This window comes from Mus caroli, chromosome 13 (assembly GCF_900094665.2).
Source record: "Mus caroli chromosome 13, CAROLI_EIJ_v1.1, whole genome shotgun sequence".
Classification (NCBI taxonomy): domain Eukaryota; kingdom Metazoa; phylum Chordata; class Mammalia; order Rodentia; family Muridae; genus Mus; species Mus caroli.
The window spans coordinates 68841446-68861022 of record NC_034582.1 but is presented as its reverse complement, the minus strand read 5'-3'; the positions used below and the strand labels follow the sequence as shown (position 1 = coordinate 68861022).

General features: G+C 39.8%; 1 protein-coding gene across 3 annotated transcripts in view; it reads left to right on the top strand.

The window, feature by feature from the left end:
* Positions 1–19577, top strand: part of Exoc3 (exocyst complex component 3) — a 38108-nt gene that overhangs the window by 2837 nt on the left and 15694 nt on the right. For all 3 annotated transcript variants that reach the window (XM_021180434.2, XM_029468259.1, XM_029468260.1), the window contains 4 exons: positions 6745–6964; positions 13193–13874; positions 16265–16382; positions 17164–17289. In XM_021180434.2, coding sequence (XP_021036093.1) covers positions 6745–6964; positions 13193–13874; positions 16265–16382; positions 17164–17289 — 1146 coding nt within the window. The remainder of the gene's footprint in view (positions 1–6744; positions 6965–13192; positions 13875–16264; positions 16383–17163; positions 17290–19577) is intronic.

The following is a 19577-nucleotide window of genomic DNA, read 5'->3' as shown; positions in this document are numbered from 1 at the left end:
TGTGTGTGTGTGTGTGTGTGTGTGTGTGTGTACTTAAATCTAATTTCTTTAACTCTGAAAGAAGACATGCAATATTTGTTTTTCTGAGTATGACTTATTTAATCAAAATGACCTCCAGTTTCTCTCCTTTCTTTTTTCTGCAGATGACATAATTTCATCTTTCTTCACAGTTGGATAAAATTCTATTGTGCACTTTATCCATTCATCTGTTGGTGGACTTCTAGGCCAGTTCTGTGTCTTGGCTTTTGTGACTAGTGCAGCAATAAGCTCAGCTGTGCTAGTAGTATCTCTCTGGCTCGTGACTTAGACTCTTTTGGATCACCTAGGGGTGATAGAGCTGGATTGTATGGTAGTTTTATGGTTGGAAGATATCTCCATACTGAGGTACATATTTGTGTACCATGTGCCTGTCTGGTGTCTGCAGAGGTCAGAAGAGGGCATTAGGTGCCCCAGGAACTGGGATGGGTGGCTGTGAGCCACCATGTGGGTGCTGGTGACTGAAGCCAGAACTGCAAGGACAGCAAGTGCTCTTGATCCACCAAGCCATCTCTCCGTCGTCTCCCAGCATGTTTTTTAAATGATAGCCATTATGATTGGAGTGAGATAGAATATTAATGTACTTTTGCTTATCCAGCTATTCTTGCTTCTTTGATTGATTGTTTTGTGTGTGTGTGATGTTTTTAGGCAAGATCTCACCATACACCTCTGGCTGGCTTTGTACCCCCTGTGTAGCCCAAACTGGCCTCAAATTCACAATAGTTCTTTTGCTTTAGGGCTTGGGTGCAGGCTTTACAGTTGTGTGTCACCACATACACCCAGTATAGTTTCAATTGCATTTTCCTAAAGGATAATGTTGTTGAACATTTTTTTCATGGATCTTACTTGCATTTCTTCTTTTGATAGCTATATGTTCAGTTTGTTAGCTTATTAATGGAGATTTGGGGTGTGTGTGTGTTTACTTGTTTATGGGTGGTAGGTTTTAATCTCCTGTTGGATATAGAGAATGCAAAAATCTGTTTTGTAGGCCGCCTTTTCACTGTTTTGATTGTAACATTTGCTGTTTAGAAGCCTTTTTACTTCTTGTTGTCCTATTTGTCAGTTCTTTTTTTTTCTTTTTTTTGGTTTTTTCGAGACAAGGTTTCTCTGTGTAGCCCTGGCTGTCCTGACACTCACTTTGTAGACCAGGCTGGCCTCGAACTCAGAAATCTGCCTGCCCCTGCCTCCCGAGTGCTGGGATTAAAGGCGTGCGCCACCACGCCCGGCTCTATTTGTCAGCTCTTAATGATTATTTCTTGAGCCTATTTGACTTCTTTTTAAGGCATCTTGCCTATGCTTGTAGCTTACAATGTTTCTCTGTTTTGTTGTAGCATTTCAGGTCTTCCATTAAGATCTTTGATCCATTTTTAATTGTTTTTTGTGCAAAATGAGTGACAGGAATCTGGTTTTATTCTTCTACATGTGAGTACTGAGTTTTCCCAGCACTGTTTTAAAGAGAGCATCTTTTCCAATTATGGTTTTGAACCTTTACCAAAAACTCGATGGTTGGAGTTGTATTTCCTTTCTTTTCTGGCTCTTCAGCCTGTTCCGTTAGTTGGTGGGTCAGTTTTCATGTAAGCACTGCGCTGTTATGACTTTATTTTTCAGTCCTGTGCTTCTATAACAATTTCAGGGTTGACTTTTCTTATTTCATTGTTTTCACTTTGTATCTCTTAGTTCTTGGAAAGTTTTTAGTGCACCTAAAACCTTTTTAGTTGTCTGCAATGTTATTTGATAATACTCATCTCTCCAACTCTGCCCAGATCCATTTCCATTTCTTTATCCAACCAACTTTGTGTCCTTCTAGAAAAAGAAAAACAACAAACTTCCAAAACCAGTTTGCTGCCCAGATATTCTTAGATGTATGGTCTTCTACTGGAGTGTAGTCAACTTACTAGGTGCTAGACTCTTAGAGAAAACTGACCCTTCTCTTCCCAGCAGGTAACAATTGCCAGCCTCCCTGCCAGGCGTGGGACTGTGTGCCCAGCTCCCTGGATATGCTGGAATTCAGTCTGATTTGGGTGTGCACAGGTGTTGTGCCTGCTGTCAAAACCATTGTGAGTTCATATGTGCAGCTGCTGTACTGTATCCAAATGTGTCCGTGTGACCATTCACTGCCTCTGGCTCTTACACATTGTCTGTCACCTCTTCCATAATGGTCTCTGATTGAACTTATTTTTGGAGGGGGAGGTGAGGTACCAGAGGTATGTTCCCTTTAGGGCTGCGCATTCTACACTTTCTTATTCTCTGCACCTTGGTTGTGAGTTTCCGTGTTAAACGTCATCCACTGAAAGTGAAAGCTTCTCAGGTGAGGATCGAGGGATGCATTGATTTAACTGTGTAATGAAAGTTATTAGGAATCAATTTAATACGTGTCCCTTTAGCAAAATAATAGTAGGTTCTCTTTTGAGGCCTGTGAACTGTTTAGCCATGGGTTCTTGGCTCAGCAAGATCCTAGGGGTGAGTTTTATCTTCTGGAGCTCGGTTTAAATCCAAGCAGAAAGTAGATGGTTACTCCCGTGGGGTTTGCACCATGATTGCACCAATAGACCTGTCTTGACAGACCTGTCTTGTTGTAGCTCACAGTTTACAGCTGAGCACAACTGGTGATTTCTCTTCTGGTAGCTTGCATAGCACCCACCAGCACTGTAAAGCTATTCAGCAGGGATGAACCTTCTGGGTCCATAGCAGCCTCATCTTCCAAGGTTCTATCATTCAAGCATGTGGTATCTTCAACAACAGGTCTTGTAGCATCAAGGACTGAGAGCCTACCTAAGAACAGTGCATTGGACTGTAATGTTTAAAGTCTATGGGTCCACACTAGCCAATAGCTCCAAAAGAAATGACCTATTTCTGGCACTGGACTTTTTATTTGTTAGCCTCCAGTGTCAAGTAGGGACATTGTTGCCCTGTGACAGGCTTACTCCATGTCTTAGTTAGGGTTGTTGTTGCTGTGCTGAAAAAAACATGACCAAAGAAACCTGGGGAGTAACGGGTTTACTTGGCTTACCTTCCACCGCACACTGTTCATCATCGAAGGAAGTCAGGACAGGAACTCAAGCAGGACAGGATCCTGGAGGCTGATTCAGAGGCCATGGAGGAGTGCTGCTGACTGCCTTGCTCCCATGGCTTTGCTCAGCCCGCTGTCTTATAAAACCCAGGAATGGCACCACACACTATGGGCTGGTTCCCTACCATATCAATCACTAGATAAGAAACTTCTGTACAGCTTGGGTCTTATAGAGGCCTTTTCCCAACTGAGGTTCCCTCCTTTCAGATAACTCTAGCTTGCACCAAGTTGACATAGAACTAGCCAGGACACTCCATTTTGACTCTATATTATGTCTTTTTAGGACATTTCTATAATAGTAGGTGTCCTTATGTCTTTAGTGTTATTTATTGCTTCCCATACTCCTGCTGTACCCTCTGCTTCCTCACCTCACTTTAACCCTGCCCGTTCTGTTGTTGCCTTTTAGCCCCTTACACTAGTACACTCTGACTTACTTTCCTCCCATGACTCTCTCTCCTCATGGCCCCTTAGTAAGTTCCTGACCTCTATGGCTATTCCAAACAAAACACAATTTTTTTTTTTGTTTGTTTGTTTGTTTGCTGGCATAAAGTTGCTTTGGCTCTTTCAGGTCCTGTGCTTTTATAGCAACCTTAGGTTTGTTTTTCAACTCTATGAAGAATGTCATTGAGATTTTAATAAGGATTGCATGAATTTTTGTCTGCTGTCCTCACAAAATTTAATGAGCATAAGAGGTTTTTTCATCTTCTAGTGTCTCCAATTTCTTTCTTCAGTGTTTTAAAGTTTGTATTGTCAAGCTTTTTCTGCTCCTTGCTGATGTTTGTTCCTGGGTGTATACTATTTGTTTTGAAGCTATTGTGAGATTTAAGAGGAAAAAAAAAAAGTTTCTTTCTTGGCAAGTTAGCTACTAACTATATAGGAAAGCTACTGATTTTGTATGTTGATATTCTGCTCCTTTGCTGAAAGTGTTTATCGGGTCTGTAAGTTTCCTGATGAAGTCTTAAAGGTTTTTGAAATACAGGGTCATGCCATCTGTAAATAGGAGTAATTTTGCTTTTTTTCTATTTGTATTCCTCTGCTTTCTCTTGCTGTACCTAAGACTTACCGTACTGCAGTAAGAGTGAAGAGAGTAGGCACCTTGCCTCATTCCTAATTTTAGAGGAACTACTTTCAGCTTTACCCATTGGTATAATGTTGGCAATAGGTTTGTCATAAATACCCATAATACTTTATTTTCTTTCTATCCCTAAATTTTTTTATTGTGAAAGTAGTATTGAATTTATCTGTGTCTATTGAGATGGATCGTATGATTTCTGCCTTTCAAGCTTATTTATGTGTTGTTTTATATTTATTGATTTTTGCTTTTAATTAGTCTTGCATCCCAGGAATGAAACTAATTTTATTATTATAATGAGCTTCTTGATATGTTCTTGAATTCAGCTTATGAGTATTTTACTAATAATTTTATTTCTTCTACGTTTACCAGGAAAGTTTACTGTATTTTCTTTATTGTTGTTACTGTGGTGTCCTTAGACTGACTACTGTTGTATCAGGGTAATACTATCTTCATAGAATGATTTTGGTTTCTGAAAGTTTGAGGAGCATTGGTATCAGCTCTTCTTTAAAAGTCTTGTAGAGTTTAGTGAAGAATCTGTCTAGCCCAGGATTTCCCTTGTTTGGAGACTCTACTACTTCTGTCTTGTGATTTGTTTCAGGTATGTTTAAGTTGTTTATGTTGCTAGATGTAACTTGGTAGGTCATATGTATTTAGGAGTTCTTTTTATTCATTTCTTAGAGCTTGCAGTTTGGGGGCCATGGCATTAAATTATTCCCTAACAAGCCTTTGGATTTCCTTGGTATCTATTGTCCCCCTTGTCATCTCTGATTTTTATTAATTTGGGCCTTCATTCCCATCTTGGTTATTTTGCCAATCTTTCTTTCTTTCTTTTTTTTCAGAGAGCTAACTCTTTGGTTGATTCTATGTATTGCCATTTTTATCTCCATTTTATGCATTTCTTTCCTGATCCTAATATTTATTATTTTTTTGCTGTTTGAATTTATCTTGTTCTTGTTTTCCTAAGATCCTGAATCTCTGATCCTTAGTTAATTGGTTTGAGATCTCTGATTTTTTTTTTTTTTCGTGTAACCATTCAAGGCTATGAATTTTTTGAAAGATAGCCTTAGCTATATCCTATAGGTTCTGATAAACTGTGCTTTTATTTTCATTTACTAAGGATTTTTAAATTTCTACTCTTTTTTTTTTTATAACCTACTGGTCATTCAAGATTATTTTATTTAGTCTCCCAATTATTTTTATAGATTCTGTAGTTTCTCTTGCTGTTGATTACTTATTTTATTCCATTATGATCGAATAAGATAAGAGAAATTGTCTGAATTTTTTTGTATTTGTTAAAACAAACTTACTGTGTGGACTAAAATGTGATCTGTGTTGGAGAAAGTTCCATAGATTGATAAGAAAAATGTATATTATTCAGATGTTGGCTTGAATACTCTGTAGAATCAGGTGTGTATAACCTGTTATGTGAAGCTATGAATGTAGCCCAACATAAAATACTAAGGTTATTTAAAACATGAAATTAAAAAATAATCCTATTGTGAAGTTGAGTGCAAACTTTGTAGGTAACAAATCATTTTGCAGTGTCAATAAGTTAGGCATGCCTGTGTATAGATAAGCTTTTAAGTCCATTTGTTCTGTGGTATAATTTAACAATGAACTTTCTTTATTGATTTTTTTAGTCTAAATGACCTATTGATAACAGTGAGGTTTTTTTTTTTTTTATCAGTATCAGGACCTGTCTGCCCCTTTATATCCAGTAGTATTTTATAAAATCATGAGACCCATTATTTGGTACATATATATTTACAGTTGTAACTTTTTGATGGATTGTTTCTTAATATGTATCGGTCTTTATGTCTTATGAAAAGTTTTGGTTTTAAAACTACTTTATCAGATCTCAGAATAATGGCCTAATTTTTGTTGATGTCTGTTTTATCCTATTTCAGTAAAGCTAAGGACCTTCTTTTCAGCTTTTATTTGTTCCAAAGTAAATCAACTTCTGTCTGACATTCTCAGTCTATGAATATCATTGCCCATGAGGTGTGATTCTTGGAGATAATAGATATTTGGATCTTGGTTTGTTTGTTTTTCCAGTCCAGTCTGTTAGTTTGTATCTTTTAATTGAATGAAGATGATTTTTTATTTAGTTATTGAGACCAGTTTGCTGGTTCCTGTAATTTTGTTGGTTATTTTTCTGGTCACTTGGACTGTTTGGTCTTTGCTTTCCCCGCAGCCAGGTAGGATTTGCTGGTTACTGAGCTGGAGATGATAGAATCTCTGTTCTTCTTTGTTAATGTGTTCCTTTTGAAATTTATTCTTTTCTACAATCTCCTGAATGAAACTGACCCTTTCTCTGCTTTCTGCTTATTAATCTTTTTAAGTATTACTTAAGCTTTAAAATATAACATTATTCTGTTCCCAGACAGTATTGAAAAAAACAAAAAGTTAAATTATTCTCTTGTCTTTTCCCCCTAAAATTGGGTAGTTTTTGTTCCCTTTAAATGGTTCTTTCTGAACTTGATCCTCCCTGGAAAAATGTATTCCTCTTGAAATCATGTATGGCTGTCATTGACTCTGCTTACTTGCATGGTGTCTCCTTTAGGCTGCCATCCAGTCTCAACTAGATGGGGTACGCACAGGCCTAAGCCAGCTCCACAATGCATTAAATGATGTCAAGGATATCCAGCAGTCACTGGCTGATGTCAGCAAGGACTGGAGGCAAAGCATCAACACCATTGAGAGTCTCAAAGATGTAAAAGATGCAGTGGTGCAGCATAGCCAGCTGGCTGCAGCTGTGGAGAACCTCAAGAACATATTCTCTGGTGAGTGGCGGATAGGAGAGGGGAATTGGGGGAGGATTTGGGTGGCTCTAGAATACTCATGACTGTATCTTCCCATACACATACTTGCTTTTCCTTCAAACACTGGGAGCTCTGTGAGATGAGTAGAGGCAAGACCAGCGTTTCTTTGCTATATACTTTTTAGGCCTTCCCTTGAGTGCACAGTGTGCTTGATTCTGCCTGCTCACATCACTTCTCTGAACATGAATGGAAAGGGTCAGTTGAGCAGATGTAAATGGAGAGCCAGTGGAGAACATACCGATCTGTGTCGGGATGGTGCACAGACGTGCACTGCAGAGCGGCTGGTTTTAGCTGTGGATGCATGACTAGGAGTCTACTGAGCAAGAATAGATGTAGAAGTACATGTTCTTTAGAGGGGCAGCTGCCTGCGCAGGATGGGAGGCAGGCCCTGAGGCAGAGATCTGGGAGAAGAGCAGTTCTTAAGCTAGGACAAGTAAGTGCACAGGCCAGGGAACAGGTGACAGGGGAGCCAGGTGGGCAGAACACAGCAGGTCAGGAGGCTCTCAGTGTGACGACAGCCAGAGCTTCGAGGATCCTGGAAAAGAGGCAGAGGGCTGACTGACTGACTGACTTGACTCTTTGGTACTGTGTTATGGAATGCGGAATGTTCTACAGCTCACTCCTGAACAGTGTCAGCTGGCTCCAGCCATGAACTTTTCAGTGTCTAGAAAACCTCAAGAAACACTGGAGCTAGTTCTCTAAATGTTTGGCCGATTCCTTAGTGATGCAACTGGGATAGGGACTTTCTTTATAGAGAGATCTGTTCAGATTTTCTACTGCTTTGTTTTTCAGTCTGGTAGGTTTTGTTTCCAGGAATTTTTTTGATCTGGGTTGTCCAGTTTCTTGGTATTCAGTTTTCCACTGTTCTCTTTTACAGTTTCTTTTTTATTTCTAAAGAATTAGTAGTCATATTCCTACTTTCATTTTTTAATTAGAATTTTTTCTCTTAGACCATTTGAGCTAAGGGTTTGCCAGTTTCCTTAATCTTTTCAAAGGATCAGTTTATCTCTATTGGTTTTTATATACTCTTGTTTATCTGTATTCTAATCTCTATTATTTCCTTCCTTTTAGCTTTGAATTTACTTACTCTTTTTTTTAAAGATTCATTTACTTTTTGTGTGTATTTGCCTACATGGATGTATGTGTACTACATTCATGCCTATGATGTGCAGAAGTCAGAAAGGGCATTAGAGCCCCTGGAACTGGAATTGTAGGTAGCTGTGAGCCTCTGTGTGAGTGTTGGGAACTGAATTGGGTTCTCTGTAAGAACAACAAGGGCTCTTAGCCACTGAACCGTCTCTTTAACCCATCTCCTTTTTTCAGCTCCTTAAATTGTAAAGTTGGATTGTTAGTTTGAGAACTTTCTTTGTCTTTTCAATTTTATTTTATTTTATTAATTATTTTATTTATTTACATTTCAAATGTTGTCCCCTTTCCTGATTCTCCCTCCACAAGCCCCTACTCTATCCTCTCTCCCTTTCACCTCTAAGAGGGTGATCCCTTACCCACCCATCTACTCTCACCTAACCCCTCTAGTATCCTCCTTCTCTAGGGCATCAGTCCTTCACAGGACCAAGTGCATCCCCTTCAATGAGGCCAGACTATGCTACATATGTAGTGGGATGTCATGGACCAGCCCATGTATGCTCTTTGGTTAGTGGCTTAGTCTCTGAGGAGTCTGGTTAGCTGAAATGGGGACATTGGATCCTGGGAGCCTCTGACATCCCTGGTATCTGGGACTTTGTAGAGGTTACCCCTGTCTCCCACCCCATACTGCTGTATATTTCTATTCATTCTTCAGGCCTTCTGGACTTCTCTCCTGTTTCCCTGCCCCATACCTGATCCTGGGTGTAAGGTGGAATCGCAGAATTGTTTTGATTTGCATTTCCCTGATGACTAAGGATGTTGAATATTTCTTTAAGTGTTTCTTGACCATTAGAGATTTCTCTGTTTAGCTCTGTACCCCATTTCTTAATTGGGTTATTTGGGTTGTTGGTGTCTAGTTTCTTGAGTTCTTTATATATTTTGGATATTAGTCCTCTGTCAGATTGTCATTTTGTCCTGTGGACCATGTCCTTTGCCTTACAGAAGCTTTCCAGTTTCATGAGGTCCCATTCACTAATTGTTGATCTTAGTGCCTAAGCTATGGGTGTTCTGTTCAGAAATTTGGTTTTGTCATAGAATATCTTGGTATCCCCATCTATGGAGATTGAAAGTTTTGCTGGATATAGTAGTCTGGACTGACATCTGTGGTGTCTTAGGGTTTGCAAGACAGCTGCACGAGCCCCTCTGACCTTTCAAGTCTCTTTGAAGAAGTCAGGTGCAATTCTGATGGCTCTGTCTTTTTAAGTTACTTGGCCTTATTCCCTAGCAGCTTTTAATATTCTTTCATTTTTCTGTACATTTAGTGTTCTGATTGTTATGTGGCAGGAGGATTTTCTCTTTTGGTCCACTCTGTTTGGTGTCAGCAAGCATCTAGTATGTTTATAGGCATGTCTTTCTTTAGGTTGGGGAAATTTTTTTTGTATGATTTTGTTGAAGATCTTTTCTGGGCCTTTGAGTTGGGAATCTTCTCCTTCTCTTCCTATTATTGTTAAGTTTAGTCTTTTCATAATGTCCCAAATTTCCTGGGTGTTTTGTGTTAGAAACGTTTTAGCTTTAGCCTTTTCTTTGACAAATGTATCAATTTCTTTTGTTGTATTTTCTACTCCTGAGATTCACACTTCCATCTCTTGTATTTTGTTGGTGATACTTGTATCTCTATTTCCTGTTCTCCTTACTAGGTTTTCCATCTCCTCTCAGACTGTGTTTTCTTTATTGCTTTTATTTTCATTTTCAGGTTTTGAACTGTTTTATTTCTTCCACCTGTTTGATCGTATTTTCCTTATTTCTTTAAGGGATCTATTCATTTCCTCTTTAAAGGCCTCTGTCATCTTCATAAGATTAGATTTAAGGGTATTTTCTTTCAATTCAGATATGGTAGACTCTTTGCTGTAGTGGGATAGCTGGATTCTGGTGGTGCCATATTATCCAGGCTTTTGTTGATTATGTTCTTTAGCCATCTGGTTTTCCATGAACAGAAATAACTCAGAGAGCTATATCAACAAAGCCCACCGAAGCATGGATGCCAGCTCACACAAGCTGGAATCTCAGAGCACACTGCACAGTCTTCAGGCAGCTCAACAGGTTAAGGAGTGTCCTTCCAGGTGGCTCAGCTAGTCTTTATTTCTATTAAATATTCTTTATTTCAGGGACCCTGCTGGTCTTTGTTCCTTCTAGGTAGTTCAGCAGGTCTCCTTGCATATGACTGGGCTTGACTGAGAGTCCCTGTGTTTTACTGTATTGCATAGATCCTCGGTTTCTTCACACGCCTTCTGCTAGTTTTGTCCTCACTGAGAGGAGGTACTGGTCTCCAGTGCAGTGATCCTTACAGAGCTGTGCCTCTCCTTTTAGTTCTGTCAGTTTTTGCTTCATATATTCTTGTAGTCTGTTCGAGATGCAGAAATGACAATAATTGTCATAACTGTGTAACTGTACCATCTTGTTAATAGATGCTTCTGTTATATCTTCCTTCAATTTACTTAAAGCTGTCTCATGTAATACCTCTTTTGACTTTTCATTACTATTTACATGGGCAATGTTTCTCTAATATTCTCAGCTTAAGGGTAGTCTTTTGTAGACATGTATGGTTAAATGACTTTTTAAAAATTACGTTTATTTATGTGTATGAGTGTTTTCCTACGTGTATACATATGCACCATATGCAATGCTTAGTGCTCAAAGAGGCCAGGAGACAGTGAGGTATCCCTTGGAACTAGATAGAGATGATTGTGAGGGTTACGGGATTGATGCTGTATCCAGGTTTTCTGGAGCAGCAGCAAGCGCTCATAAACATTGAATCATCTTTCCAGCCCATGATTAAATCACTTTTTAAAATTTTCTGCCATTTATTTTGATTGAAGAGTTTAAACTGCTTATAGTTAAAGTAATTACTAGTAAGAAAGGTTAAAGTAAAAAGGTTAAAGTAAAGAAAAGTTAAAGTAATTACTAGTAAGAAAGTAAAGTAATTACTAGTAAGAAAGACGAGCTACTGTTTGCTTTTCATGTGCTGACTTTTGTCCCTTACATCACATGCTATAATTTTCTGTGTTCTTCTAATTTTTTCTAAAGAGATACTTAAGTTCCCATTTTTCTTTTCTTTTCTTTTCTTTTCTTTTCTTTTCTTTTCTTTCTTTCTTTCTTTCTTTCTTTCTTTCTTTCTTTCTTTCTTTCTTTCTTGTGTATTTAGATATTTTCCTTGTGGTTCCTGTAGGACTGACATCTAATATCTTGAAATTGTTACCACCTCCAGATTGAATTTATACCATCATGAATTCACCAACATGTAAAAGCTTTATTTCTATATAACTTCTTCCCACCCCTCTTTACTTTCTTCTTTATACTTTGTATATGTCCAGAAATGAACTAATAACTCTATTAGTTCTTCAGATCATATAGAAAACAAAAAAATTGGGTTAAATACTTGGTCTTGTATTTACTTTTATTGAGATTTTTCCTACTTTGTTTTTGTGTGAGTCTTATTTGTGTTGAGTTTTTAAGATGGTCTCATGTAACCCAGGCTGGTTATGAACTTGTTATGTAGCTAAATATGACTTGACTTTTTGATTCTCCTTCCTCTACCCAACAAGTGCTGGAATTACAGGTGCGTGTCACTATTCCTGGCTGAAGTTTTTTTTTACAACTCCCAGTTATTGTCATTTCACAAGTTACTGTCTAATGTCTTTTTTCCCACAGAATTCCCTCTAGTGTGTCCTACAAAGAAGTCTAATCATAAAGGTTTTTCATCTTTTTCTTATTTTGGCATCCTAATTCCTCCTTCACTTTTGAATGATAGTGAAGCTGGATAAAAAATTCTTGGTAAAAGCAGGTCTTGGTGACTCACACTTGTAGTTCCAGCAAGGCTGAGATAGGAAGATTATTGCATGTTTTTCAGTGTGGTCTACAGATTGAGACCCTGTCTCAAAGGATGATAAAAAAAGAAAAAAGAAGAAAAGCCATTGCTAGTTGGTAGTAGGTTTTTGTTTTTAGTACTTTCAGTGTATCTAAAAATACATTTTAATACTAAATACTTAAATATTTAGTGCCAGATACATCTGGTGTCTAGAATTTCTGAGAGAAATTTACTAGTGACACTATTTAGGGTACCTTTTCTTCTTTTACTGCTGTCACAGCTTCATGACTTAGTATGGGTCCTTTGACTGGCAGGCCATTACCTTGCTTGCCAAGACATTTACATTCATGTCATCTATCAAACTTTGGAGCTTCCAGCCATTCATTCTTCTATCTTCTTCCTTTGAAGTTACTACAGTATATATGCTGGTCTGCCTTATAGGACCATGAGATCTTCTTGGCTCTGTCTACTTTCTTTAGCCTTTTTCTTTCTGTTCCTGATAATTGCCATTATTCTCTCTTAACATTTTCTGGTTCCATCTCCTGCCTGCTCAAATTCCCCTTGCACTCACTTTAGATAAACGGTTGTTTTAATGTTTATGTCTAAGCAGGCCTGCTGGTTTATTTTTGAATATTTATTGAATGGGGTATGTTTGTAGTGTTCTTTGTGGTTTTGCTTTAGGCATTTGATTCTAATATGCTAAGCCTGGACCCTGGAATCTGCCTAAGCATATATACATAGTGATTTTTCTGACACATCATACACACATGTACACACACACACACACACGTGTGCTTTTGAATGTCCTTATCTATTGGACTTCCAAAGGGATAGAAAGAAAATTAGAGAAAGGAAGGTAGCCATTCTCTTTATTTCCTGGAATTCACATTAGCAATAGTGGCTATAAAACAGTTAGAAGCAGCAGTCAATAATCAGAACACATATCACCATACTTGAAAGCATGGGTTTTTTCTGAAGCCTACTTTAGCTCTGGAAAGAAGGCATTCAGTGCCTTAGAAAAAGCACATGTAGCTGAATGAACCATAATAACTCACTTTCCATCAGGCCTTTTATGGCTAGGTTTATGAAGATTTCTAGCCTTTCATAGACTCCATAGCTGAAAACCATTAGGGTCTGTCAGGGCTTCTGTCCAGGTGGGAGGATGGATGCCAGGTGCCTCTTGCTTTACCTGCTGTCATTTCTGTGTTTTCACCAAATCAACTTGTACCTTTTTCTAGTTCCTGAGATTGTGAGGGAGACCCAAGATCTCATCGAGCAAGGGGCCCTCCTGCAAGCCCACCGGAAGCTAATGGATCTGGAGTGCTCTCGGGATGGGCTAATGTGTGAGCAGTACCGCATGGACAGTGGGAACAAACGGGACATGACCCTCATTCATGGCTACTTTGGTAGCACACAGGGGCTCTCTGATGAGCTGGCTAAGCAGCTGTGGATGGTGCTGCAAAGATCACTTGTCACTGTCCGCCGCGATCCTACCTTGCTGGTCTCCGTGGTCAGAATCATTGAAAGAGAAGAAAAAATTGACAGGCGGATACTTGATCGAAAAAAGCAAACTGGGTTTGTTCCTCCTGGAAGGCCCAAAAACTGGAAAGAAAAAATGTTTGCCATCTTGGACAGAACTGTGACAACTAGAATCGAAGGTACACAGGCAGACACCAGAGAATCTGACAAGATGTGGCTTGTGCGCCACCTGGAGATCATTAGGAAGTATGTCCTGGATGATCTCATTGTTGCCAAGAACCTGATGGCCCAGTGCTTCCCTCCGCACTATGAGATCTTTAAGAACCTCCTGAGCATGTACCACCAGGCCTTGAGCACTCGGATGCAGGACCTTGCGTCAGAGGACCTTGAGGCCAACGAGATTGTGAGCCTCTTGACATGGGTCCTAAATACCTACACCAGGTAGAATTTCTTTTATGTGTCTTTTTATATAGAAACTTCTTTTTTTTTTTTTCTGCTTTTGCATACTGATCAACAGTTAACAGACAGTCTCATCCATTTTGAACCCATGTCTTTTTCTGGCTTGTGAAGGTCTTTCTGTTCTGCCTGCTGGTGACTTATCCTTGAGGATGAACTAGCCTGTCATGTTGGCACAGTATTTCTCCATGGCCTTTCCTATCTCCCTTGAGCACTCAGTTGTGCGCCATGGTGTTGATTATTTTCTGTGCTCACTGTGTGCATTCTTCCTTCTTCACAGTGATTTCCTGAGACAAGTATAGTATTGGAATGTTTTGTAGGTTGGGAGCATATAGCCCTAGGAAATTCAGTGACTTTTTCAGTCACCAGGTTGGTAAAGAGATCACAGCCTTTGTTTTCCTCACCAGTACACTGTAACAGTTAATTATTCAAATACAACCAGTTGTACACCAACTTAGTAGCCCTTACCTGTAGTTCCTGAACTCAAGAGACTGAGTAGAAAGATGGTTTCAGCACAGCCTGAACAGAATAGCAGGACCTATCTCCAAGAATAAAGAAATAGCAATGAGAATATATAGAAAAATAAGTAATCTATATAGAAAAATCGGTTACTCCTTTCGTATTGTAGCTCGAGACTATTGTTTTATGTGAAGGAGCTGGGCTACTTTAAGCATGAAGTAGTTCAAGGTGGACTTTGAAAGAAATGTCAGTGGAAGGCTATTGTGAGATGCTTTAAGTTTAGGTAATTAAAATGGTTATTAATTTTAACTTTACTTTTATGGGTAGAAAACAGTGCTATGCCCTTCTTGTTACCATGAAGAAAGAAAGCATGATTTAACAGTGAGGTTAATTTTGTGTTAAAAGTGGTTTTAACTTTATAGTAGAGTGTTTCTCTACCTCAATACAGAGAACTATAAACAGAGTGAAATTACTAGGCATGGATGATGATCATTATTTAGTAATCTTTAAAAAACATGTATTTTATTACTCTTAATTATATGGAGATATGTATGTGTCTACATATGGTTATGTATATGTGAATGCAGGTGCCTTCAGATGCCAGAGGTAGGTTCTCTGAAAATGGGATTACAAATGTCTGTGAGCTGTCTGACATGGGTGCTGAGAAATAAACTCAGGTTCTCGCAAGAACAGCAAGTGCTCTTAACCACTGAGCCATCTCTCCAGCCCCATTGTTTTGTAGAGTTTATGTGTATAGGCCTAGACTTTGTGCCTTTACCACTTTATGAGGTCCAAATAATCTCCATCATTCCATGCTCTGGTCTTTCACATTGTATAGCCTACAGCATAGTATGTCATGTGTCCTAGACGTTTGTGAACCCAGTTGAATGTACACGAGACAGGTGGTATACTGTGATCACATCCATTTGGTAGCTGAGGCACAGAGGGAATAATATTTTTACTTTTCATAGCTAGTGACATGGGAGCAAGATTGAGCAACAATCCTCAGGGAGCAACAATTCTCTTGAGCTGTGCTGAAAGTGCCTTTGTACTTAAGAATTCTCTTCACGTTGATCGTATATGCTTTACTACACTGGACCGTGGAGAATTTGAACCATTTTCCTCTGTAAACACAGGACATTGGGGTTTTGGTGCCAAATAACCAAGATTAAATAAACAAATAGTCTTTTAATATGTGCAGGTTTTCATGAAGTTCTTTTTCACTCAGAAGGGATGCTATTCTAAATATATATTTGAATATACTTCATATCGGTGTTTTGAGTGATGAGTCCTAGACTTTTGTGAGCCCAGTTGCATGCACAAATATATTTTCTATGAAACTTAGCATTTGTTTCCCTGCCTTGTGCACAGTAAAATGAGTGTTATCTTTCTTTCCTTGTAAACACGTTTCCTTCAGTAACGTTTATTTCTTGCCTTAGTCTCACCCTCCTATAGGGATTAGTGACTTTTATGACAGTGCTTACTGTTCCAAATAACAGAACTTGTCTGTTATCTTCTTAATGAAGTGTGACAATTTGACAATTTCTTTTTGCGTGGTCCTGGTCTCAAATTATAGAGACACAGTGAGTTCAGACAGACAGACCTTTGTGGATGATTTCCTGCATTTGAATGCAAGCTCCCTGTGCATCTGGCACAGTGTGAAGAAGTAATATTGAGATTACATAAGTGTCTGTGTAGCCTGCATGGTGACATCATAGAGTGGCCCCCAAATCCTTGACCTTTCTTTCTATGCTTTCCATGCATGGTCTTCCTGATTTTGTGGAGTTGTAAAAGCGTCACCATTGAGATCTCTAGGATAATGCAGTTACATGTCTAGCCAAACAGGTAGATTCACTTGAGAGTATTGTCTGAGTGTGCTGCTGAGGTTTGTCGTTTACACGTGCTTTCCACTGCAGTACAGAGATGATGGGGAATGTGGAACTAGCCCCAGAAGTGGATGTTAGTGCCCTGGAGCCACTCCTCTCTCCAAATGTCGTCTCCGAGCTACTTGACACATACATGTCAACACTCACGGTGAGTAGAATTAGGTTGCACGCCCAGAAAGTGCTGTGGTGGTTGTCTGTCTGTAATGTGGTGAGACATCTGAGCTAACTCTCGATAGACTATCTGTTCCTCAAGTGGTCTGGGCATGTACCTGTAAAAGAAGGGATACCTGACTCTGGCCTGGGTCTGGAGCTCATTTGAATGTATTTCACAGATATGGGAGTCTTTTCTGCTGGAGGACCCAACCTGTGCCACCTATCTGGCTAGCAAGACCTTATGTCTAAGGGAGCATGAGCCACCTTAGCAGTGTGTTCCAGAGTGAGGTGGCAATTTGGGGACAAGGGGGCCAGTCTCACATCATCCTCATAACCATTAAACAGTCTCAGTAAGATGGAAGAGACAGCAAAATGGAATCTAAGCCACTCCTGAGAGTCCCTGGGTTCTGCAGAGCTGTGTTCTGCTGTGGCCTGAGATGACTGGGCTGCCAAGTCTGTTCTCTAATGTCCTGGGCCTAACCATCAGATGCTGGCCATCTGGTTTTGTCCTCCAGCATAATTTTTATCAATAGTCCTCTTGATTCTTTCTCTTTTTCTCTATAGTTAGTGTTTTGTTGGTCCACATATGAAAAGACCAGCATGAGAATTGCACACCAGTGAGCTGCATATAGTGCTGCTCTAGCAGGCTCTGTGTTTGGAAGCAAGGAGTGCTGTGAAAAGCTGTATCTGGTCTGTGCAGTTGCAAGTGCTGCAGGGAGAATGTTGGATATAACTTAGAGCCTGTTCTTTCCTTTCCCATAATACCAAACTCATAGTCCAACATCATTGCCTGGCTTCGGAAAGCACTGGAAACAGACAAGAAAGACTGGAGCAAAGAGACAGAGCCAGAAGCAGACCAGGATGGCTACTATCAGACTACACTTCCTGCCATTGTATTCCAGGTATAAGTGCTAGATTTAAAGGTCCCAGATCCCATGTGGTTAATAGGATCTGTTGCTTTCATAGACAGCAAATACCTTAGACTTTACACTGTAGATGTCAAGTACCCGCTTTCCCTGATATCCCTGTCTCTGCTTTCTGGAGCTAAAGAAACTGAGGCTCAGAATTACACTCACCAAGTAGTGTTACCCAGGATCACTTGAGATTTTCCTTTTTTTTTTTAAATTCGGTATTTTCTTCATTTACATTTCCAATGCTATCCCAAAAGTTCCCCATGCCCTCCCCCCACCTCACTCCCCTACTCCCCCACTCCCAGTTTTTGGGCCTGGCGTTCCCCTGTACTGAGGCATATAAAGTTTGCATGTCCAATGGGCCTCTCTTTCCACTGATGGCCGACTAGGCCATCTTCTGATTCATATGCAGCTAGAGACACGAGCTCCGGGGAGTACTGGTTAGTTCATATTGTTGTTCCACCTATAGGGTTGCAGACCCCTTCAGCTCCTTGGGTACTTTCTCTAGCTCCTCCATTGGGGGCCCTATGATCCATCCAATAGCTGACTGTGAGCATTTCCAGAAGATCTTTTTGGGTCTGAACTGGAAGTTAATTATATTGGTTGTACCTGGCGCTCCTATTCTGTACTCTTATGTTCCATGTTGGTAAGTGGTCAAGTCTTGTCTTCAGAATGCCACATAATTAAGTTTAGTGCACACACCCATCCTCATGGCCCCGCCTCTTTGTCAGCCCTGTTGTCACATTTTATCACCTCATGGTTATAATGAAAAGGTAAATATTTCCCTGCGGTAGAACTCAGGCTGAAGGTAACTAGAAAATCGTGTGATGGGCTTTTTTGCCCCCTGGAGAAATTGTTTAACTTCATTATTTTTCAGATAGTTTTATTGTTTTCTTTGAATTTGTACTAGTTCAACTTCCAGATAATTTTTTTATTAATTATATACTTTTTTGAGATTATAATTACATAATTTCCTCCTTCCCTTTTCTTCTTCCAGACTGTTTCATATAACCCTCCTTACTCTTTCAAATTCATGGCTTTTTTTTATTAATTGCTGTGTATGGCTGCACATATATGTTTAATATCATGAATACAACCTGCTCAGGCTGTATAATGTTACTTGTATGTATATTTTCATATTGAATAACCAGTTGGTGTCTTCTTCCCTGGGAAGACTATTTCTCTCACTCTTAGCGTTCTAGTTCTTTGCCGCCAATTCTTTGTCTAGAGTTGAGGCCTTTCTCTCATCCAAGTTAGCGTGTCTATTGGTACTGTCCTTGTTCAGGGCATGTTTTGGCAGCCATATTAGTGAGACTTCACTGGTACAGCTTCTGACTTTTCTAGGAGAGACAGTCAGTCTCACAGCAAACTTCCTGTTTTTTTGACTCTTGCAGTCTTAACTCCCTGTCTTCCACAGTGACCCCTGAGCCTTAGGTGCAGGAGTTGTGCTGTAGATGGATCAGTTGGGACTGGGCTCCACAGCTCTGCGTTCTGATTAGTTATTGTTTTCTGTAACGGTCTCCATCTCTTGCAAGGAGAAGTTTTCTTGAAGAAGGGTGAGGCCTACACTTATCTGTATGTCTTAGTCACTGTTCTCTTTTGCTGGGTAAAGACACCATGATGAAAGCAACTCTTACTAAAGAAAGTATTTAATGGAGGACTTGCTTACAGTTCAGCAGTTTAGTCCATTAGCATGGTGGGGAACTTGGCAGCATGTATGGAGCTGGCACAGTAGCTGAGAGCTTTGCATCCTGATTCACAGGCAGGCATGCAGGCAGAGACATAGATATAGAGACAGAGCAGAGCTGTTGGTTACCACTGATGTATGAATGCCAGCCACTACTGCATCTGTACCCTTCAAAGGCTTCATCTAGATCTGTTGAGATAAGTATGTGAGTTTTGTCTTTAAATCCATTTATGTGGTTTCTTAAATTCATTAACTTGTATGTGTTGAACTATCCCTGCATTTCAGAGATAAATCTAACTTGGTCATCTTTTTGCTGTATCTATATTCTCTGCAAATATTGTATAGAGCAGTTTGAATCTATATTCATCAGACATACTGGGCTTTAAGGTTTTTCTGTTGTTGTCATTACTTGGTTTTGGTCTTAGAGTGATACTAGCTTGATAGAAGTTCCCCTCCCCCTTTCCCTCCTTCCCTTCCGCCTCCCTCTCTTATCCCCCTCTCTCCCTTCCCCCCTCCCTTCCTCCTCCCTCCCTTCCCCTTCCTTCCCTGTTCTCCTTCCCCTTCCCTCCCTCCCTCCCTCCCTCCCTCCCTC